Here is a 24407-nt window from a genome sequence, read left to right on the forward strand (position 1 = left end):
GATAAAAGACGGAAATTCAAAGAGGGGATGCAGATTTAGTACAAACCCCAATTCCAATGAAGTTGGGACGTGGTGTAAAACGTAAATATTTTGCAAATCCTTTTCAACCTATATTCAATTTAATACACTACAAAGACAAGACATTTAATGTTCAAACTAAGAAACTCAACAAATATTCACTCATTTGCTATAGAAATTTACTTACTTACTCATTTTGAATTGGATGCCTACAACACGTTCCAAAAAAAGCTGGGACAGGGGGCAACAAAAGACTGGGAAAGTTGAGGAACGCTAAAAAAAATTAAAAAACACCTGTTTGGAAGGTCCCACAGGTGAACAGGATAATTTACCTTTTTCAGAGCAGACATTTTGACTTGTCATAGTAGGAAAAGCACAGCTAAAATTGATAAGTGTCCCAGTGAGCTATTCCAGTGAGTCAGCATGCACAATACCAGGGCCTCTCCTAAGTGGAATGCAGCCATCATTAAAGGTTTTGAATACGCCTGTGCTTTTCCTACTATGACATGTCAACATGTCTTCTGTGAAAAACGCCTATTGGTCATGACTGGGTATAAATAAGGAGCATCCCCAAAAGGCTCAGTCGGACACAAGCAAGGATGGGGCGAGATTCAATTGAATATAGGTTGAAAAGGATTTGCAACTCATTGTATTCGGTTTTTATTTACATTTACGTGCACCAACTTCAATGGAATTGGGGTTTGTAGAAAGACAGCTAAACAAAGAAATAGCGGGGATTCACAAAATAAAAAAAAAGTTAAAAATCAAATGACTGGGTTATGAATATGAATAATTAGTCTCTTAAAACAAAAGAGACAGATCAAGGAACAAAAGAAAAAGATCAGCGTGCGTACCGAGGCGAAGGCACTGCCGCAGGATGCCTCCTGACGACATGTTTTTCTCAGCTTCTATCTCCGTGAAGTTGAGCGAGCTGGCAAAGATGAGGACATCCACGAGGTTGATGAGGCGCTGTAAGAAGGTGACCGAAGCCTCCACCGCCAAGCCTTGGGACGATTCAATGTTCTCCAGCTCGTGCTGGTAGTAGAGAGAGGGAAGTTCACAAAGTAATTAATGGATGAGTAAGAGTAGAAGTAAAAAACAAAAAACATCCTCTTATTTGTGTAAATTAATTTTATTTAGACTAGATTAAGTGCAGGTTGATTTTAAAAAGATAATAACTATATAGTACTATGTCTAGTCACTGTGTTGCTTTGTATGAATAATAAAAAATACATAAAACAAAAGAAAAAAACGGTATCTTTATCTCAAATGTATAATAAAAAAAATGCCATGTGACATACAAGTAAACTTTAAGAGTTTTGCTTGTAAGAAAACGTAACCGGTAATTCTTGACCTGTAAAAAAAATTAAACGTTTTAGATTCACTTACAGAAAAAGTGACTTTTAAATTATTAAACAGTTACTTACTAAATGACTTGCCATATAAAAAGGAAATTCTCAAAAACATGGACATTATACAAGACTCAAAACGTTGGAACAGAGCTACAAATGTAGCAATTAAGGGCAGGAAAAGAATATATAAAAATGATGCTGCTATAAATGCAATGTATGTAAGGAGTATACGTGACAGCTATACTGATCACACATCCTGACAGGAGAACATTTCAAGCTGGAATTTGTTACATCCAGTTTTAAATTTGGTTACAGACCAAACACAACTGAATGGAATTGAATTAAAATGGAATTGAACTTCAACCGGTCATTTACAGAGGGAAAAAAAATCATGTAAGAGAGCAGCGGTCACTGAGATCAGACAACACAAAAACAAACTAACAATGTTAGGAGGCTGCTAACTGTGGTCTAATGTGATTGGGAAAGGTCAATTTGGATGGATAACTTCTTGCGATTGGAGCCAGTAACTATATATACACAGCAACGGTTAAGTGCACACACCCATCACCACACACACACGGACCCACCTTAACCATCACAACTAAATGCCTAACCTTAACCCTTACTGTAACCTAATTCTAGCCTTAATCCTAAAACCAAGTCTTAACCCTCAAACAGCACTTTAAACTTGTGGGGTCCCGCATTTTGGCCCCACAAGTATAGTGGACTCCCAGTTTCTGGACCCCGCACACACGCACACGCACACGCACACGCACACACACACACACACACACACACACACACACACACACACACACACACACACACACACACACACACACACACACACTTACAGAGGAAGAGGTGGCAGCAGAGAGCAGAGGTAAAATGCCTCCACAAGCCATGATGAGGTTGTCCACCACCTGGGAGATGAGGTGAATACTGTTGTGGACAAACACGACGTTCTCGCTGCTGTTCACAAAGTCCAAAATTGTCTTTGTGGAGTGACTGAGAGGCAGAGGACAAAAATTACGCTTTGTTAACAAAATAACATAAATCACAACATAAAATACTGTGTGGTATTTTGACTACCTTAAATTAAGAACAAGTTATTTTATATTTGTCTCTAAATAGCAGTGGCTTGCCTACAGATCAGAATTTTCTTAGTGGTTAACTGGTAATATTTAAGGATAAAAATATCCTACATAGTCTATCTTTGCAAAAACATTTCCTGTGCTTTGGTCTACATCTCATCAAGTGTCCTCAATGGGGCATGAATTCCAAAGCTTCCCCAGGGACTCAATTCTTAGTTTAATGTAATTTGAAGTACTGCTTTGTGCAAAGATTGTGGCTACTATAAATATTTCTGATTCCCATTTCTATACCGATATCTATTTTTGCCTTTAAATCCGTAAATATGCAAAGAAAAAATCCCTCACTTTGAAGCATGGCAAATAATAAAGTTTATAATGGGACGTACTTCACATTGCATTTACAAGCAAAAATCAGTAGTGAAATCTTTCCAGTAACAAAACAAAGACTTGTGAAGGACTCTTACAGGCACCACTTGATTAGGAGAAGGCCTGGGAGATGAAATCTTTGGTCTCCTCCCCAGACGCACAATAAGCCAATAAATCTCTATTCCAGTAATCAATTAACAAAATAATTGTAAGCTAAAGCATTAGTAAAGTCAGAGTCAGCAGATTGTTACCCTACCTCCTCCACATCTGGACATCTGTCTCAATAGAGAAGAGCAGGTCAGCGAGGAGGCGTTGGTGCATGTGGGACCAGCGGAACTCTGGGATACGAAACATTGTGGAACGAGGGGCCGAAGCGCTGCCCTCTCTCTGCTGACCTGAAGACCCTCCTGCTGCTGCTGCTGCTGCTGCTGCTGCCGGCGGCGGCTGGCTGGTGTCCTACAGCGAGACAGCGTTAACATAAAGGTTTAGAACTGAAAACAAAAATGATCAAATCTATAGAACGACATTTAGTGAAAAATATAAAGTAGCGAAAACTGAAAAAAAAACTATGCGTACTGTTGTAGAGGTCTCCTTTAACTCGAGTCTCTCGGTGTCTAAGGCCACATTGGACACATCCAGTCGGGCAATTTTGATCTCTTTGGTCTTGCTGACAGAGTCTGCACTCTTCTGGGTGTCGGAGCTGGGGGCGGCTGTGGGACCAGCCGGGGTCTCTAATGGCTGGCTAGGTGAGGTGGAGTCCGATGCTGCCGCAACCTCCTGGGCTGCAGAGGGCGGTGTGGTGTCCGAGTGATGCTGGTCTGCAGTAGCGGTATTAGGGAGGGATGAAGAGTGCTCATCTTCAACTTTTTCTTTGGGTGGTTCTGCCACACTCTGTTCGGGTGTTTCAGCTGGAGGAGTCTGACTCTCCAAACCAGAGACCCCTTTCTCCTCAGTTTCACTCTCTTCAGCTTTTTCTTGTATCCCAACCTCCTGCTTCTCGTCCTTTTCTTCGCGTGTCTTCATCTCGCGACCTTCCTGGTCATCTTTCTTGCCTTCACCATCTCCATGTGTATCTTCCTCCTTTTTTCCGCTGTCCTCCACTTCCTCTCCAGCGGTAGCTGATGCATAAGAGGACTCCTCTTGGCTATCATCAGCGTCACTTGGGTGGATCTGGTCACTGACCGAGGACATGTCAACCAGGTCCTCGAAGACTGAGGCTCCACTCAGCACGCTGTTGTCCAAGAAGGCCGCAGCCTCGGGGGATGTTTGGTCAGTGTTGCCATCTTGTTTTGAAGCCAATGCCAGTTCCGTATCCGCTTCATTCAAAGAGTCGTCTGGAGCGGAGCTTGATGAGTCAACTTTGATAGGTTCAGATTTTTCCTCATCTCTTACAGATGTTGTAGCAGAGTCTCCGATCTCTTCCATTGCTTTTGTGTCATCCGTTTCAGGCTGGTCGCTAAGTGACGTTTGTAGATCATCAGTGTTCTCGTCAGTGGAGGTCTGTTCACTTGGGTTCTCTTTATCCGTTTTTGGGGTCACAGTAGCTTCAGTCTCTTTTCCATCATCCCTGGAGGCCTCCTTGGAAGAATCCTGAACCAACATCTGCTGCTCTTCTTCTTCTTCTTCTTCTTCTTCTTCTGCCCTGGCCAGAATGTTGGAGACTGTGATGGATGCGTGTCCCCTTCCATCAGCAGCCTCTGGTGTGCTGGAAGTGACGGTGGAACTAGATGCTGAGTCAGGGGACTTTGGGGACAGCTTGTCCACTGTGAGCTCAATGACAGTGGAAGGGGCCGTCTCCTCTGCAGGCGGCCCGTTAAGAGATTCCATGGTTTCCGAGCTTTGGCTGACGCCAGAGATGGTTCGGATTGTGCTCAGAGAGCCTGCAGACTCCTGACGCTGGTATTGACGGAACATACGGGACAGATTCTCTTTGTGCTGCTCAAAGGTGACCTGCAAACACAAACGGGTGTACGGTCAATTGTATGAAACACTTCCAGTCTTGGCAGCAATCTACCTAATGGGTCTTTTCTTTAATCAAAAGATAATTCAGATGTATTACAACTTGGGTTTTACTTTTGTAGTTTTGGTCATCATTTCAATAAATTGTGATGCCATTTTACTTACCAAAGTAACTGTTAAGACCTGACAACAAAGTGACATTGCTACAATGAAGTCCAACCGGGCAAGAAACGAGTAGTAAGATGATCAAATAAGTTGTAAACAAGACAGCTTCCAGACTATTTATACTACTTTATTTGGAGTTAAAACTTAAAGTGAGTGCACACAACACACTAGAACGATTAGCACAGTAGGTTAAAGTGGAACCAGGAAGTTGGTCTGTGATGGATGCTAAAAAAAGGGACTTCCACAAAAGTTTGGCTAACCTGGGGTTTTGTTTAAACCCTTCATGATAGTCTAACCACTCATGTTTCTTGCCCCATTAAAACATGCCCCAAACATCTTGGTGACTGTAGTTTTTTTTAGTACTTGTAGGAAGTATAGCCAAAACTATGTAAAAAAATAAAAAATAAGACCCAAATTGCTATAAACCAGAATGATCCTTTAGGTGTACATTCTGTAATACTATGCTTTTGTTTGAGAATGCAGAAAAGGCATTATTAAATGTTGTACTGATAAAACGTAAAACGAAAAATCACCACCGCCGTGTTAGTCAATGATACATGTCATAAACCTATTAAACAATACACTTTCAGCAGTTACTAGGATGTACCAGTAGTTCTACATAAAAAGTCCAACAAATGCCCTCACATATTTTCCTATCTCATCAAATAAACCTACCTCTTTCTAGCGGATATCCATTGCTTTACACTTTCAGCCTTTTACTTAATTATCTCTCCGTGTGTTACATCATGCCCCAACATCCTGTTTAATCTGAACACATCACATTAGAAAAGCTAGATATTCTCAAAAGGCTCTTTAGTTGTTAGCTTGTTACTGCATCTAACCACTGGGACCATTTGTGGCTTACTGTGCCATATTTAAAACTTTTCCCCTCGCTCATGCGCCGCTGCCCACGGCCTATTAACCTCTATCAGTCTTCTTACATCTGATATGGGTAGACCAGACTGCTAGTCTATAACGACACTGGTCTGCAGTGGCATTTGAGGAAGAGCCCATCCATGTAAGCAGTCATAGATTAGCAGTAGATACTATTAGTGTGTGTCTGCTAGCTGTGCTGAGTGCGTGTCCAGCATCGGCAAATCCTCCCACGCCTAATTTAAGACCCTGCATTAATCACTGGGTTTGGAGGACAGAAAGTCAAAGATGGGTTGGTGGTGGAGGGGGGGGATGGAACTAGACCCACTTTTCTGCTTTTTCACCTGAGGCTGTTTAGACAGAGGGGAGAGAGAGAGGTGGGGGGGGGGGGAGAGAGAGAGAGAGAGAGAGAGAGAGAGAGAGAGAGAGAGAGAGAGAGAGAGAGAGAGAGAGAGAGAGAATAGGAAAGCCAGAGATCAAAAGAAAGAAAATAAATACGAAATTGCAAAAAGAGGAAGAGGACGAGAGGGAGTCATTGAGAGTGGAATAAAGGAAAGGCAGAGAAAGAAGCTGATTATTTGTAATTAATTAGGCGTTATTGTTCTAAATTAGCCTGCTACATGGGTGCTCATTAATCTTCTGTAGTGGGAAGCAGTGATTGGTAATCCATAGCTGTTTTCAGAGTGCACAGCCTGTTCTAAATGCGCCAGTAGTCAGTCTCTTTCTCTCTTCCTCCCTCATTCCCAGTGATCACACAGCAAGACCTTCTACCCCATTAGTTTGAGCTTAATTTAACATTTAGCATTTTTTAGCAATTAAAAGGCTGCATTCAGACTGCATCTCTATGGAAATTATGCGGGAGAGCGCTACAGATCATAACGTCATAGATTCAGGATGCAGTCTGTACATTAAGATGATGTATGTTGGCCTTAAATAGGGCTCTGTAACAGATCCAGTTACCATTAGACAGAGGTAGTATATGTCTCTGTGGTTTTTAAAAGAGCGCTTAGCTTTGCTAATATAGAAACTGCCTTGGGTGGCTAGGACATCAGCGCTGATCTAATCTAATTTCATTCTACTCCATGACTTGGCCCGGGCCTCAGTGGGGTATGGAAAAATGTTATGGTAATGTACAAAAACATGGTGGGCTTTTCTAATGTGACAGGTAACATGGTATTAACTGGGCACAGCATGGCCGGATCATACAAAATGCTTTGGAGGGGGTGGGGGTGGGGGTGGTGGTGTGGGGGCAAACTATTATGAAGATGACATTGCAAAACTTTACTATGGAAAGTTTCTGTGGTTTCACTTCTCACACTACTATTGAAAAGTAATCTAGTATCTCACAAACAAAAATCTTAAAAAAATAAAAATAAAATCTCTTTTTTCCTGCAGTCAAACAAGACCTGCGATCACATTTCCAAAGCTATCTATACATAATCTAGACCCTCAATTGTCCCCATGGCTGTGCTGTATAGATGATCTGGAATAAGCAGCGCACACCCCCCCACAACCTGTTCAGGGTGGCAAAGTGCTGATCTTGGGAGACCCCCACAGTAGGAGCCTGGGAGTCCCTTTTTAGATAAATAGATAGAGAGCAACCACAAAACAAAGGGGAAATGGGGAGGGCAGCATGACTCTAATCCGATTAGCTAAATGCAATTCCTCCTCCAAAATCAATGTCATCTGCTACTGCGGTGCTGGCCGGGTGGTTTTCGCTCTTATTCACAATATCTTCCTTTCTAACTCGTTGTAAAAACATTTTTCTTCGCAGTTTTTTCTCCCATCTGAATCAGTGATATGCATACAGTCTTTATCTGTAATTTCTATCACAACCATGGGAAGACAATCTTGCCCAAAAGGCCCTTCAGGATACTTTACAATAAAATAGTTTTAAGCCAACCAGTAAAAAACATGGGGTTTACATCGGTTGATTATTAGACGTTTCACTTTCAGACTTTAATATTTATTTGAGAATTACAGGATAAAAGATTAAATACATGGATCCTAGTACTGGCAATTGGCTCTCTGGATAGTATAGACAACACTTGATGCATGGCTATTATCTAGGCAATGTTCTCACTTTCTACTTCCTTTGTCCACTTGTCAATGTATCTATCTAAAACGCTTTGCCAAGAACCACAGCTTGTGTGTAATGTCGCAATGTCCCCAGAGGGCAAAATCGGCATGGTCAAACTATTCTGCATTTCTCCATAAACAGAAAAGGGGCGATTAGCTACGATTAAACTAAATTCTGCTACTAAATTACCAGCTCATAATGTCTATTATATTTTGTCAAAGATCTGTTGGTTCATTTCTGCTCATATTTATCTTTGTGCTAAAACATCTGACAGGTATAATGAAGTTAGCTGACAGTGGGAGTCTGAAGGACGGAGGGACCTTCACGCCCCGATCTCTCTGTTTTGGAGTTCTCCCTGTTCTCAAACTGATTTGTGTGCAAAGATGGAAGTGGGGCACCTTGGGTGGGTGTGTGGGCTGAGAGTGGGAGGGCTGTCGTGTCAGCGTGCCCACCTGCAGGAACATCTGTCTACTCAGAGATACACTTATGCAGATACACTAACTTCCTAATGACTGACATATAAAGGATACACACAGAAACAGACTAAGCAACCCAATGCACACATCATAACCAGGTTGTCAGTGCCTCTTGCTAATCCATGCTTTGACAGTAGACAATAAATAAAGCTTGTGGATGATCAGTAAACCATCTCAATTCAAGGCAATGGAAGAACTGCGTGAGCTCAATTTGAAGTTGGACAGTGACAAAGCAATTTGAGCCAATCATATATCACTACAGTTTTCAGCATGGCTAAAAGTCAAATTTTTACACCTACAGATTGGTATGAATGAACAAAAACTAAAAAGATCTGAAAAATGTGTGGTCCATATGGTCATTCTGCTCAGGTGATAGGCTACACCCAACAAGAATAATAAGTCAAACTTATCTTAAATCTTAAAAGTACAGCTGCAAATAAGGAGTTGAATGTACCAAGTTTAATATATCCAATAGTATGAGCAAAAACCTAAGTATTATACTAGTAAACTTTAGTTTTTATCTAGATAAAATGTAATGTATGAATGAGATACAAAACACAATTATGGGTTAATAGAAAATGCAGTACAAAGATTCTCAGTCATGGACGAAACCTCGACTAGAAAGTGGTGGAAACACACATTCAGCATGAGACATATTATCTCTATACATGCCAAACTGACAACTTTAGCACGGATGAAACAAGGCAAACTAATTCATAAAGTCTATGTAGAGGAGAAGTGTGCAAATACGATTTTTGAATGCATACATGCACTTATCAAGAGGCTCCCAGTGGGCTGGTTGTATTTATGAGGCCTTGTTTCTCTGATTGTTCTCGTACGGTTCCGATGAATATTCAATGGGCTCGAAAAGAAGAGCCCAAGAGAAAACGAGGGCAAAGAGAAAATGTGCCTGTAAAACACACACACACACACACACACACACACACACACACACACACACACACACACACACACACACACACACACACACACACACACACACACACACACACACACACACACACACACACACACACACACACACACACAGCAGTGGGAGGAGAGAGCAACAGTGACAAACAGCTTTGGTGCTACAAAGGTGGCAGGAAATCTATCAAACGGGACAATAAAATTGCAATTGAGTTTCTTTAGCTTTTTTTTTATAGCAGATGCATGCATCTTGGTGGCTAGCACCCGCTGCAACTATCCCGAGTCACAGACAGGGTCCATGCACTGCGCGTGCATTTGTGTGCGTGTTTGTGTATCTCACATCTTAGAAGTGCATGGGTTTATTCACACACACACACTATGTGTGAAATTCTGTTGTTAGACGAGAGCTGGGCAATACAGTTAAGTATGCAGAACCTCTGTTGTTGTACAGTAAATACATATGTTGAATTTTCACTGTCCCATTATGGGCCCTCATCTTTGTGACCCTCTTGCATCAAATATTGTCCTCGAAATACTAAATGTGTAAAATTCCCTTAGACCTTCATTTGTACGTTGTAGGTTTTATTTTTCACTGCAGGTCTGTTCTACAGTGTTCAGAGGTGTGGAGAGACATTGACGGTTCAGAGCATCCAGCATACAGCACACACCACCCTGCTAACTGCTGCCTTCATTTTGGTCACCTCCCAGGCAGTCTGTCTCTGCCCCCTACTGGACCACAACACTCACAGCAGCAGACGCTGCAGTGAAGCATCTCATATCACAAGTACTTCTTTAACTCACCCTTCAATCTAAAAGGCTTAAAAAAAAAAATTTAAAAAAATTACAGACCACAATCTGACACCAACCTCAATTACTTCACTGGTTTGGAACAGGGGAGCATAATATGATATCAACAGTTAATTTCTAAAGCAGTATTTTGAATTCAGCTTTTGGAAATAAGAAGTGCCAGGAGTTTATTTTTTATCTGTGCAATGTGAAAGAGAGAGACTCTATAAATAAATAAAGAGTGGAAGCGCTGATGCACTCTTTCCCATTGGTTTATACTGCAACTAGCTTTTAAATTATAGTCACTATATGGCTTCCATAGCTTAATCTGATGGGCACTGAGAGGCAAGGATCAATTACCATGCTAGCCTACACTGCGAGTTAGAGGGTTAGACGATAATGCTCTCTAATTTCTTTTTTGATGAATTGCATTATGTCAGATAAACATACGGGTGACAAAGCTGATGGCTTTGACTGAATACTGCTTTCCATTTGGCTGGAATCAAACTGAGGAGGGCGGTTACAGTTACAGTAATGTGGTGAATGTTTAGGTTGATAATACTAAAGCAAGGTGTGTGTGTGTGTGTGTGTGTGTGTGTGTGTGTGTGTGTGTGTGTGTGTGTGTGTGTGTGTGTGTGTGTGTGTGTGTGTGTGCGCGCATCTGTTCTTGTGTTTACTACAGAGAGATAAAGAGTGTGCGAGTTAAAACAAAGAGAAGCAGAACACAAAAAAAAACTGTAAAAATGAAACAGATGAGGAGATAAAAGAAAATCCACAGAAAGATAAACAAAGCTGTGTCTGACCTGTGTGTGTGTGTGTGTGTGTGTGTGTGTGTGTGTGTGTGTGTGTGTGTGTGTAATGAGCGCTCTGACCTTGGAGTGGGTGATGGACAGGGTGTCTACCCAGACGCGCCAGCCGCCCCACTCATATTTGATGGCGTGGTAGAGCAGGATGCGGAAGATGGCGTACACCATCTCTGTGATTTTCTGCTCCTCGCTGTTTTGCGGGTTGATGAAGCACAGAGAGAGCATCCACTCCTGCCACACCGAGCACTGCAGCAGGCTCCTAAAACAAACAGAAAAGTACACAGAATATGTAGTGCTGCATGTGAACACTGCGTGGACTGGTGTGTGATGCAGTTCTGTATCTTGTGAAGCGGTCGGATTCTTACCTGCGGTTCTCTCGGCTGTTATTGAACAGTTTGATCATGTCTGACAGAAAGACCTTGCGCACCTCCATGCTCTCGGGGGATGGGGGAGAACTCTTCAGCAGAGCAGCGATTACCTTCAGAATTTCTAGAAATATTAACAGAAACATATCCATTCGGTTTAAGGATTTAGGTTACAAAAAAAACATTTACAGTAAATAATTTAAGAAAATATCAAAATACTTCAACTGTTTAGAGTGCATGTCTGCGTTGTTCATTTTGTAATATAACACATTAAACTGTAAAAGTTGTATTTTTAAAGGATTATAATAAAAAAAGAAGTTTGGATTTGGAAACATCCAGCATTGTGCTCGGAAATAAAACTTGCTTTGTGGCTGCAGAAGGAGAAACTGCACAAATCAACAACTAAATCCTACATTGGTCTTAACATGTGCAAATCATTGTGTCATAAACTATCTCAACTCCCAGCTGTACACACCTGAAAATCTGTGCTTGTGGTAAGAAAAACAGAGAATAAAAAAAAGGAAAAAAAGAAAAAAGTCCCGGCCTTGGCATTGATCTTTATCATACTGTAATGGTTTTGGTATTGTTTCAAATGAGCGAGCCAGAGTCGCAGACCCTTCTGGAAGGCTTGGCTTCGGTTAAACCAAAGAGACTGACTGTTTAGATGAATTATCTAGACAATGTCAGTGTCCATTTACTCGGAGTAGAGAGACGGCGGGGCTTGGATTTCACTTGTCTCTTCAGACCTCGGCGCTAACCGATGCCCCCTTGCCGCAGCAGACGGTTGTGTTGTTTCTACGCCTTAGTCACTCAAATTATGAGTCGCTGAACCTTTACCGCCAGAAAATTACCCCAGCATGTACCGGGAATGAGGATGGAGGGATGGCGTATTCCCTTCTTTTTTTCCATTTGCTCTTGGTTCCTTTCCCTTGAGTTAATTTGAGGGAAACGGTACTTCCTCGGTTTGTTTGATTGGCTCTGACGTTACTAAAGACTGCAATCAGGGGGCCATTTTGGGAGATTGTCGCAGATTAAATCAAGAGAATGCACGGCAAAGGAGAAACAGACCACCGCTCTATGTTCCATAGAATGTGCTCATATGTACAAACCCATACAGGGTTTCTATCATATATACCGCCTGTCTAGGCTGGTTGGGTAGGAGAGTTTTTAACACAACAAAGGCTTAAGATAATCAATGTGTGACTACAGCAGGACCTTGTCAGTTTAAGGATGGTTGGAAGTAAACCTTGGTTGTGATTATACCGAGTGCTTGGATTTCAAACTGATTAAAGCTGTTTTGCAAGCGTGTGCACAAAAGGCGCATGTATATGTGGAAGCACTGGTATAAAAAAAAAATAATAAAAAGAGAGGGAGAGGTTTTCTTTTATCGAAAGCTGAAAAGAATACTTAACATTTCAACATATGAAAAGATTTTGTGAGCCGACGTGAAATTGGAGGTAAGTTAACGACCTGAAAATATAAATTTGGAACACTGATCAAAGCCTGAAGTCACTTACTGTATTATGTTGCCGCATATGTAAAAATATATAGATTACATTTGTGCAAGTATATAGTAATACACTACGCATACATATGCAGAGCATGTGTCCATTTAAAAACACTTTGCTTCTTCTAATATGTTTAATTATATGTTAAGATATGTATTAGTTTAAACTACTAACACGATACACTTAGTTTTATGGTAAAACATGTTTGTTTTTTAAAATAGGTAATAAAAACTCTACAAAGTACATACAAATACTGTATAACATATGATTTATGCAATTGCATTAAAAGAATAAACTCTAAATTTACTTAATGCAATCAAATAAAAATTGCTTGAATGTATTAAATAAATTAAAACACAATATTTTTGACACACTGAAGTGCCATCATTATTTCTTTACATTTATATCATTCTTTATATGCAAATGAATCCTTACAAAACATGACACAGACTTCCAATAAAACTAGCAGACGTGTGTATATTGCTCAAACAAAGTGTTCGCACCAGCCTCATGCTAGGATTATGCATGACATCTGAGGTTCCGTTGTATGAAAATACCCTCTGGCTGCAAAATTTATGTTGTTCATTTGTTTGACTGTGTATAGCGATTGCACCGTTCCATGGGGAATATCCTCTAGTGCAGAATGGAGCAATAGGTATGTAGAGGGTACGCTGCAGGGGATGATTTAGGAGAGTAGTGTGGCGCAGAGGAGGCACTTACGTGGGTTGAGAATCTTCACAGTGGAGTCGGGGTCCGGATGCTGTTTATGGATCACTTGAGTGCAGATCTGCTCTGTAAGAATCTACCGGGGGACAGAGAGGGGATTCAAGTCATAAATATCCATATCAGTCTTTACAATAACAGAGACACAAACCACACTATGGACACACAAAGCTATGTATAGACTTCTTCTTACCATCGCGTAGTATCTGGCTGAACGACTGCCAAATGAAATTTCTGCAGGTGGTCAGCCATACAATTTATTATTTTAACTAACTCATTAAATTGTCAGGTTGGAAAATAAAAGACAAAAATGGAAAATTGGACGAAAACGAGGTCAGTTAAAAAGGCAACAAAATAAATATTGCCATGCAGTTGAACACACAAAGGTTATTATTGTATGCCATTGTATGTCTATTTAGATCATTTCAGTCCTGGAGAGAGGGAGAGAGAGAGAGAGAGAGAGAGAGAGAGAGAGAGAGAGAGAGAGAGAGAGAGAGAGAGAGAGTGTGTGTACGCAGAGGACTGACCTCGAAGAGCACGTTGTAGGTTGTCATGGTGAACTGGCCGGCGTGGAGCATGAGGCGTTCAGTGAGCAGGGAGAAAAGGCCATGACTCAGCATGACCTCAGGTTTCCTCCTGATGAGGATATTAGGAGGAAAGGCTCAAAGGTCAGTCAGTAAACATCATTATTTGCCAGACCACTCTTGTATCAGAAAGCAATGCATCACTTTTTCTCAACTGGAATATACAAATCGGAGTTGATAGCAATGCACTGAAATACCACAACTGTCATTGTGGTAGTCTATATCCTCGATGTTCCACTTCCGGGATTGCTCCGGTGCCGCAGGAAATACTGCCAGAAGCATGTCTTTTAGCAGACGTCCGTTACCTCCCGCTTTCTTTGTGTTGGAATTTTAAAACTCTGTGGATTTCTGAGGACTACGGTTAACTGCTCCTCAGATCTCTGCAGGGTAAATCCAGACAGCTAGCTAGACTATCTGTCCAATCTGAGTTTTCTCTCGCAAGACTAAAACAACTTTTGAAAGTTCACGTTCCACCAAAACAAGTTTCTTTCCCGAGGCTATTTTGCAGCGGCTCCATGTGGAGCTTAGCGCCGCCCATGACGATTGGGATTGGTTTAAAGAAATGCCAATAAACCAGAGCATCCCAGAATGCTATGTGGACTAGCCAGATCCTCCTCGGCAGCGTGTGGAGGATGGTCTGGCAAAGCGAGACTATCATTGTGGTAATATCAAATCACGTTGAAAAAGACCACGCAAAAACTGGAGTTTTTGAGGAGTCAAATTATTGCAGCGGTGGCAATCTGTAGCGGCATAAATCAGCTGAGCTTGAGCTGACATTTGACTTTGAGGAAATGAAAAAAAAAGTGAGTCCCTGTTGAATAAGTAAGAACAATTCATCACAGAAAACTCTTCTCGTCACTTTTATCTCTGATCATGGATCAACTCCCAATTTCAGGATTGTAGCCCAGCTAAAAAGCTGTGTTTGCAGATCAATCTTGCATCTGGATCACAAGACTTACAAAACTGTTGCCAAGACAAGGCTAGAGTGGTTTCTGATACACCTACTTCACTATGTTCACTTAATCACACCCTATAATTAGTGGTTATTAGTGAAAATGAAGCGAAGAACAGCTTGCGATATGACCTAAGTCTCCTCATGCTTTTTCACCCAAAGTAGAGCCGGACATTTGGAGAGATGCATTCTGAGCACATGGTTATAGTAAGAGCTTTTATTTAGGAGCAGTACTGGATATTGCACTGCTCAAAAAAGGACAAAAAGGCCGCTCACAAGTGACATATATACTGTACATCTAAAGAATGTTCAAAATGGCAGTAAAAAGCATGACGAGTAATTGTTTTGACAGTGAGGCCTGCGGCTAGATAGAGAATTAACATTAACCTTTTTTGATTGTGTTATTTAAATGTAGCTGTGCAATGAGACTTTTCCGCACACTTCAATATTTTGCAGTTGTTCCGTCACTATAAAAGGAACCATTAGAAACTACATAAAAAATTTAATAATGAGCACAAGCAACTACATTAAGAGATTTTAGAGAATGAAAGCTATGGAATCAATAATCAACATCAGAGCATTTTCAAACACTTATCAAAATATATTTCCCTTTCAGTTATCAAGATTACTATCAGAAGTGTGTGCTTTTCAAAATATAATTTTACATATCTAATACAGACTGAACTAAATACAATTTTTCCAAACTACAATTCTATACTCTGGGAATACAATGCCAAGGATGTTGTGACTGTACTTACTTTGGTGGCAAGTGTTTCAGAAAGTAGCCCATTACTTTGAGGGTCTGCACTCTTATTCCTTCACTTTTTGAGGCCAAAAGCTTGTAAATCACACTGAAAAAAAATGAATGAATGAATTACTTTCAAAGCATTATAAAAAGCTATTCGAAGTCTACAATTAACACTTTATACATTTGTAGCATTCCAATAGAGATTTAGCAGTATTTATCCGGTTTTTTTTATTTAAACAAAAAGCAGTATCCACATTTTACAGTGTTGCATAAAACTAAAGTGACACAAGACTAAAGCCATGAAATTTAAAATAAATCAGCTCCAACTTTTGATTTTTATTTTGAGCGAAGACATAAACCCATGGACACATCTGCAGGGAATATAAACGGTGATTATTACCGAATCCCGTTGCGATGGTCGAAGGCCTGGACCATGGACACAGGATGTTCAGACATCAAAGCCACCAACAACTGCAGTACATCCATCAGATTGTCATCCTGTGGGACAGAGACGAAGGGACTTGAGGCTATTGTGGGGTTAACGGAGAGCAGTGCGGGAAATACTGCATCTAGTTGAGCTGAAGTGAGCCGGCTATCCAGGGGATATCTTAAACTATGAGGAATTGGTAGTCAGCTTTATTTGTTAATTCAAGATGAAAAGGCAAATATACGTGCATCATTCATTACTATTTTTCGTGATGTTTAGCAGTGGCAGTAGCAGCGGCAATGCGAGGTAAAAAAAAAAAAAACAGAAATAATGGATTACATCACAAGCATCAGAACTAAACAATAACATTATGTGCTCTGGAAAATGAAGGGCTGCTACATGTCAGTGTTTTTTTTTTTCTTTCCGGCAATGTTGTAATCACCCTTTATTCTTACATGGTTCACTGCGTTACTGACTAATCTGACTGATTCATTTGTTATGCATCACTCCACTGTAAACCACACCACTTCTGTCAAGACCTCTGACTGGCAGACTTGGAAAAATAACAAGGAACAGTGATGCTGCCTTTAGCTACCGGACTTGTTTGCTCTTGCTCTACATATCAGACAGTGGGAGGACAAAGCACTCTAGTACAGTAGGGTTATGTTGCCATCTGGTGGTGAGGTCTCGGCTGGCCGGTGCTGCCTGACAAACAGTACACGTGCCTACCTCATGCATGGTAAGGAGGTAGTTGAGGATACTCTGTAGCTCGTCTTCCTTCACTCCGTGATCCTAGAATGTAATTGCACAGATCATTTCACAATTGGCTCACTAGGGTTCACAGTGTTTTATGCCCCTACCCCAGACAGTACATGTAGACCTCAGCACAAAGCTATCACACTTCTAAATAGAGAAAAGACATTGTTAAAGCAGGCAGGCAGAAATGGTCAGATACTCACTCAATACAAATCTGGTCTTCCCAGATTATAAATATGTGCCTTTTTTACACTTACTAAATAAATAATATTTTCATGAGTGATTAAAAAAAAAAAAAAAAGTACCCACAAACATTAACTGCTGCATATTATTAGGAATAGATAGATGTAATGAAGGCTAAAGGTTTTAATCAGCCATCTGGAAAATGGTAGGCTAACAACGAGTTAACTACACTTGCTGGTGTATAAAGTGGCAGCTAGTTTGCTCTTAAGCAATAGTGGATAATGTTGGTGCTATCGGCAATCAGACTGCAACTCCAATGCAAACTGAGAACCACAACTCACCAGCAACTATTCATATTAGACACATACAACTGGTTGAACCACTAGTACACATCATTTTGGCATTCAAGGGTGCCAGATTCCTCAAGTGAGTCAATATAGGTCTATTTTGGTTGGGAATTGGGGGTATGAAGAACGTACCTTCATTATGAGCTGCTTTACAAACAACAACAGAAAGGCTCGCAAAGAATGGATCTCCTTCTGGTTTGGCCTTGGACCATCTGAAACCCCAAAAAGCAAATGGCTGATGAAAGTAGCAAGTAGATGATACATGAGAAACTGAGCATGATCCAGAAGGATCAAGCAAGAAGTTATAACATGGTCAATCTATTTTGTCTTTTAAAAGCAAAGCTCTGCACCTGATTTATCACTTGTAGGACTTGCAGTGATGATTAAGTGTTAGTGTTGTTGCAGTGTGTGTTAATGTGTGGCTTCGTATTTCTGTGTGAATGTGAAATCTACCTTTAGATGCATAGTCTGTATATTTATTTCAGAAGATGAATGGGAACACCATATATCAGTAGTGTGCCATTACTGCATAACATATTTTAGCATCCAGTTTTCTGTGCATCCTCACCTAGGCCTTTGGGCACGACTCCACTGCGGTCCTGGGGGTTGATGACCCAGTAGTAGTATTTCAGTGTATGCATGACTTGAAGTACAGTGCCCACCCTGCGAATGGTGTTGTAGATGGTCACTGTGCTGATGAACTCTGTTGCTAGGTAGGTGTAGAGCGTCAGCTGCACCTGCAAAAGGTAAAGCACATATGAAAACCCACATACACACACGCTAGTTTAGTTCAATAGTTGGAGTGGAATAATCAGGTTTTAGTGCATCCAAGCTTCTAAGCCCCTAAGGGTTGTAGGCAAGCCATTCTCATTTAAATAGCATCCACTGAGTCACAAGTGGAGGAATAACCTTGAACTCTGAGCTGAACTCTGAAAGTAGGGCAAGACCACACAGAGAAAGAGAGGGTGATTAGGATTGCGCCGGTCTGTAGATCTGTAACCGATATGTGTATGTCCCATCTACATGTGTATTATCTCCTTCTTTACAAATGAATCCAAATGCATAAGAATGTGTTGCCGTGGAAATGTGTGTATTTGTGTTACCTTGGCAGGGGCATGGATCCAGATGGCAGGGTTGAACAGAATGTGGTCACACAGCTGCTTGAGCAGCAAGATGCCATTCTGCAAGTTGCTAAGGTATCTGGAAAAGGCCAGCACAATGTCCAGGACGGGCCGTGTCACATGCACCTTGGACGACTGGAGTGAAAACAGGGGGACAAAAAGTGCCACAATAGCAGGTGAAAAAGGGAGAGGACGATATGTCAGTGAGAGGAGTCAGAGACGTGGGGAATAACACAGGAAGGGGAGGGGGAAGGACACATGCAGAGAAAGATGAGGAGGAGCTCCTCTTCTGCCTAACAAGCACACAAGCCAGCTGTGACCTCCAAATACAGCTGATGGAAAACAAAGTCTGTCTCAAATCAAGTGTTGGTGTTTGTGTGTGCCTGTGTGCCTGTGTTAGTAGGTTTGTGGCGTTAAGGGAATGAAGATCAGCCTTATTACGGTGCTGGGTTCATTAAGTGCAGCTACTGGTACGTCAGGATGGCTCTCTTGTGGATTTGCCAGCTGAGCCAATTTGTGTTCATCTCACCTTCTCCAAAGTGTAGCCAATGACGAGAAAGCCTTTGCAGGCCAGGACCTGCTCTTGCATAGCCACTGAGTTCTTCAAGAGCTCCATCACAAAGGATAGCAAAGTGCAGCTAAGGGGCCCACAGACAGAGAAAGAAAGAAAGAAAGAAAGAAAGAGAAGAGAGAGAGAGAGAGAGAGAGAGAGAGAGAGAGAGAGAGAGTTAGACAGTGACAATAATCTATACAAGCTGCTGACAAAGCCCTGACTGTGAAGGGCATATCCTACATGAAATGTGATTGAATGAGGGTGTCACGTCCCATTGTGTTAGGAAAGATTCTAGTTAGCATCACCTTGAGGGCAGCACAATGTTGCAAATTTATAAGCCAGATGGCCTCACAGCTTTCAAGCTCAGCATTATATCAAAAGTTGGAAAAAAGTAAAACCTAATTTGCAACTGCTTTTAAAAAAACGTAATGTACAGTAAGTCTCTTTTTGACACACTAAATGTTATAGGCAGGCATAAACAATTGTTGACAGACAGCAGTGTTACCTGAAAAGCCAGCAGTCATGAGCTGAAAATAGACTGCGTGCGTTGTCTGTGTACCAGCCATATAATAATAATAATAATAATAATAATAATAATAATAATAATAATAATGTAAAAGTTATTTTAGATCAGTACATTTTCAGTTCACATTTAGATCCAACTAATAATTTACCTGAGCATACAGCCCCTGGGCTGGGTAAATAAGCGCACAGTATTTTATTCCTAAAGTGGCGTATCTAAAAGGGTTACTCTAGCAATTTAGTATTGCACCTCTGTAAAGTCTGTAGACTCCTGAGACAGAATAAAAAAAGAAAGGTCAAAAGCAGCAGCAGAGACAGCCTGACTTCTAGTCCCTATGGGTAAAGCTCCAAAATGTCCAGACCCTACATTTCCCACGATGCAGCTCGATAACATCTTTTCTTAGACCCTCCCTCCCTGCTTTGTAAATGTCCACATCTTTTACACTCCATATCCCCAATTTGTAACGCAGGCTTTTCTTTAAAGATGTGTAGTCTTAAGCCCAAAATTAAATAACCCTGACGACATCACAATGATATCCCTTATATTATTATATTTGCAGACTTCAACAAAGCTCTAGAGCCACAGAAGACAATATATACTACATATAATAAGCCGTTTTGTACCCCTCATGATGAGTGAACTAATCTTGATGTGTAAAATTAGTGGAGTACCTCTTTAATAAATATAAGTTCATTGTGCATAAATATAAGAGGAGTTAGCTTGTATAGGTTGTAATAGGATAGTCAAATTTAAAACACTGTCAGCAGACCGACTGATTGTGCCAGTTCACAGCGGTCAAACTTCCAGTCTTTTATATTTACACTTAGTCTGTTACATACTACACAATGACCCAATGCAACAAATTAAAAACTTTTAGTTAGATTTAGTGAAGAATAAACAAAAACTGCTTGTTTCATTAAGGTGTGTGTGTGTGTGTGTGTTTACCAGACAGAGGTGTCCAGCTCGTGGCTGGAGGGCTGGCAATAATCCAGCTGTGCAAACAGAGGGAAGAGGACCTGCACGCCCCCGATAGAGTGTATGCCACTCTGGACTGAATGAGTCACAACGGCCTTCACGTCCTACCAAAACAACACAACACACGTGGCCCCATTTAACATGTTATGTGGCAAATATTTTCATATGCATATTTGTTCTAATAATCATTAGTTATATGCACTAAATTAGCTTCATGTGTTTACATATTTGAAAGTTTTTGCAAGTAGTCACAACCAAAGAAAATGGTGATTCTCGATCATACCACTAGAGTCTGATTTTTATCTTAATAGGCACAAACTGTAACGGAACCTTTGAATCTTTGGCCGCTAATAAGTACTCTAAACTTTTTAAGTTTTTAAGAGGGTAAATAGAATTCAAGATCTCAAAACTAAGTATTTTGTTGGCTTGTGACTTACAGAAGATGAGGCAAAAAATAGATCATATTTGCTTTTAAAAGGTCCAATGTTTAGGAATTTCTCCCATCTAGCGTTGAGATCATATATCGCAATCAACTCTCTCGCGCCACGCAGTTCAAAGTACGTATTACAGCTACGGTAGCCTTCACGCTTCAAAAAGCCGGTCTCTCGGTCTTTTCAATATCCTTTTTCTGGGCAAAGAAGAAGACTCCTGTTCCTGAAATTTGGATTTTGAATACGTGTGGTCCTCCATGTTTCCATCTTCAAACTTGCCGGGGCCGGGAAGCTACAATAACCATTAGCAGCATTAGCAGTAGAGCTGGGCAATATATCGATATTCTATCGATATCGTGTTATAAGACTAGATATTGTCTTAGATTTTGGATATCGTAATATGGCACAGATGGGTTTTAAAGGTTGCATTACAGTAAAGTGATGTCAATTTCTGAACTTACCACACTGTTGTAACTGTTCTATTATTTGCCTTTACCCACTTAGTGATTATATCCACTATACTGATGATTATTTATCAAAAATCTCATTGTGTAAATATTTTGTGAAAGCACCAATAGTTAACACTACAATATTGTTGCGGTATCGATAGAGGTATTTGGTACAAAATATCGTGATATTTGATTTTTTCCATATCGCCCAGCCCTAATTCACAGCACCTGTGAGTTTATCATGTGACAGCGAAAACGCAAAAGGCAGAGCAGTATGTCCTGTATGTCCCTTACCGGCTAACGTATTTCATTTTATTTAAGATGGCGCATGAATATGGAGCGTCTACCCCAGTTCATGCGAATACAAATGTAAAATTTCAAGCCAAAAGGAATACTTGGAATTGATGGTGGTGGTAAATATTCATGAAAAAAGACAAGTTTGTGAACGGGCAACACAGATTTTGATAATGAACAACTAAATACATTACACACTGGACCTTTAAGTGTTTAGTAGCCTGGTGCATCAGCTTGGCAAAATATTTCTCTCTCTATAGGATTGGAATTTGTGAGCATGGCATCGCAAAGCTGAAAATATAGGTCACATTCATTCATATTTCACACTGTGTGTGTGTGTGTGTGTGTGTGTGTGTGTGTGTGTGTGTGTGTGTGTGTGTGTGTGTGTGTACGTATTTGTAGGTAGCATATGAAAAACCTCCACAAAGTTGACCACCTACAGTATATCTTTAGGTGACCCAACTACTTGTGTGTAATTCCAAAGTAAACGTCAATTCCAGAAAAGGCTAATTCCACAGTTAAGAGTACCAGTATGGCAAATGCCAACTGGACCACTTACATTATTGCAAAGGAGGAAAGAAAGAGTAAAGAGTGGTACATATGGAACAGCGGGAGGGATGGAGCAGGCGTACAGGTGGTCAATCAATTTGCACCGGCATTGCTTTAATGTCAACATGGTGATTTCAGGTTAATCCTAGCAACAACAATCAACCCCAACTATCCAACTATCAACTCCAACTCCGAGGGGAATGGCTATCATTTACTATACAAGCGAAATGTTACATTAAAGGCTTACTGTAATTACCTGCAGCATGAGTGCGTGGGGTGAGTGGACGAAAATGGAGGCGTTGTCCTTGGGGGAGGACTCGAGGCAGAGCTGGGCATCTGTGGCGCGAGGGTTATAAGTGAAGGCAATACTAGAGGACAGCTTGCCATCATACAGTAAGGTCTTATGATGCTCCGCAAACAGCAAGTCACTCTCAGCCTTGTACTTGAATGTGCCCTGACGGAGGAGAAGGAGGTAGAAAAAGGGAAGGGAGAGATAGTGTGTAAATTACAAAATAGCAAAGGGAGATTTTGTCAACAATAATAAAACTTAAGTGCCAAATACTGGATACTTTTCTGCCTTGACAAATTAAAAAAATTGGATCTAACCTGTCTTAACCTGTTTTTCCAATTTTCTGTTTTTATTCAGAGGATCAGAAATTTAGAAAATTAGAAAATTACAAAATTCCGTCTGGGCTCCAATTATTCAATACTGCAATGGTATGCTCTCCCTCGTTCCACCTAGCTACGCCCCCACCCCCTCCCTTCGAAACCATCTGTTGCAAGCCCCTCTGACCCCAAAGTCTGTCAGGTTTTCATTTTGGTCCATATGCAGTTAATGACGAGCATATTCCGCAAAGTAGAGGAAGAGAATACCATTGCAGTATTGAATAATTGGAGCTCAGATGCAATTTTGTAATGTTCTCAATTTCTGATCCTCTGAATTAAAAACAGAAAAATGGAAAAATGGGTTAAAGATCCAATTTTTTTATTTATCAAGGTGGAAAAAAATAAAAAATTGGATATTTGAACCCATTTTTCTGTTTTTCCAAATGTCCGTTTGTGCTTAGAAAATTGAACTGATAAGCATTACACTGACCATAGCATATCTGGACATGCATCAACAGTTAACGTAGTTGCTACTCTGGCTACCTTTTTTGTTTTTTGTTTAATTTTCATTGTATGTCAGTGGATATGTCAGGGTGGGGGCCTGTGTCTATTGTTTTTGTATATACTTGCTCTAAAAGCTAAAAAGAGAAAAAAATGTAACTTGCGGTTTAAAATACTATGCCTATGTTTAAGGCTGAAATGCATGACAATCCATATGTTGCTGCCCTTAAAAGGTCCCATGACATGGTGCTCTTTGGATGCTTTTATATAGACCTCAGTGGTCCCCTAATACTGTATCTGAAGTCTCTTTCCCTGAAAGCCTTGGTGCAGAACTACAGCCACTAGAGCCAGTCCCACAATGAGCTTTCCTTAGTATGTGCCATTTCTGTGTCTGTAGATATTAAGGAGGAGAGTGGGGGTGGGCAAGGTGGAGGGTGGGGGTGTGGCCTTGACCAACTGCCCCTTTGCTCGTTTGAAAGCCATGAGGTCTCTCTCTCACGGGTGGGCCAAATTCTCTGGGCGGGCAAAGCAGAGAAAGGGGAGGTAACCTTGCTCCTTATGACCTCATAAGGAGCAAGATTCCAGATCGGCCCATCTGAGCTTTAATTTTCTCAAAGTCAGAGCAGGATACTCAGTTTACATCTATCACCATTTCTAGCCACTGAGGGGACCATAGGCAGGCTGGGGGAACGCATATTAATGTTAAAAAAACCTCATGAAGTGAAATTTTCATGCCATGGGACCTTTAAAACTACAGCAAATATGGCAGAGCAACTATTGGTTTATATAGCTTGGTATGTCATATGGAATCAACTATCTTGCAGAGAAAAATATCATGGACAGAACCAGTCTCATTAGACAACGGATAGCTAACCCTATCCAAACATGTTAAAGTATCTTTTTTCGT

The 24407-nt window shown here is 40.8% G+C and overlaps 1 protein-coding gene across 1 annotated transcript in view; it reads right to left on the reverse strand.

Annotated features, from left to right (window-relative positions):
* The window catches only part of lrba (LPS-responsive vesicle trafficking, beach and anchor containing), a 194805-nt gene that overhangs the window by 136960 nt on the left and 33438 nt on the right, over nucleotides 1–24407 (reverse strand). Inside the window, exons 9-25 of the mRNA XM_028592089.1 lie at nucleotides 22650–22847; nucleotides 20641–20774; nucleotides 19149–19257; nucleotides 18602–18754; nucleotides 18067–18235; nucleotides 17631–17710; nucleotides 16942–17004; nucleotides 16186–16283; nucleotides 15796–15888; nucleotides 14029–14137; nucleotides 13499–13580; nucleotides 11271–11394; nucleotides 10972–11164; nucleotides 3407–4780; nucleotides 3087–3286; nucleotides 2225–2378; nucleotides 873–1053 (exon numbers count right to left, since the gene is read on the reverse strand). Coding sequence (XP_028447890.1) covers nucleotides 873–1053; nucleotides 2225–2378; nucleotides 3087–3286; nucleotides 3407–4780; nucleotides 10972–11164; nucleotides 11271–11394; nucleotides 13499–13580; nucleotides 14029–14137; nucleotides 15796–15888; nucleotides 16186–16283; nucleotides 16942–17004; nucleotides 17631–17710; nucleotides 18067–18235; nucleotides 18602–18754; nucleotides 19149–19257; nucleotides 20641–20774; nucleotides 22650–22847 — 3514 coding nt within the window. The remainder of the gene's footprint in view (nucleotides 1–872; nucleotides 1054–2224; nucleotides 2379–3086; nucleotides 3287–3406; nucleotides 4781–10971; nucleotides 11165–11270; nucleotides 11395–13498; nucleotides 13581–14028; nucleotides 14138–15795; nucleotides 15889–16185; nucleotides 16284–16941; nucleotides 17005–17630; nucleotides 17711–18066; nucleotides 18236–18601; nucleotides 18755–19148; nucleotides 19258–20640; nucleotides 20775–22649; nucleotides 22848–24407) is intronic.

This window comes from Perca flavescens, chromosome 2, assembly GCF_004354835.1.
Source record: "Perca flavescens isolate YP-PL-M2 chromosome 2, PFLA_1.0, whole genome shotgun sequence".
In the NCBI taxonomy this organism is placed as follows: domain Eukaryota; kingdom Metazoa; phylum Chordata; class Actinopteri; order Perciformes; family Percidae; genus Perca; species Perca flavescens.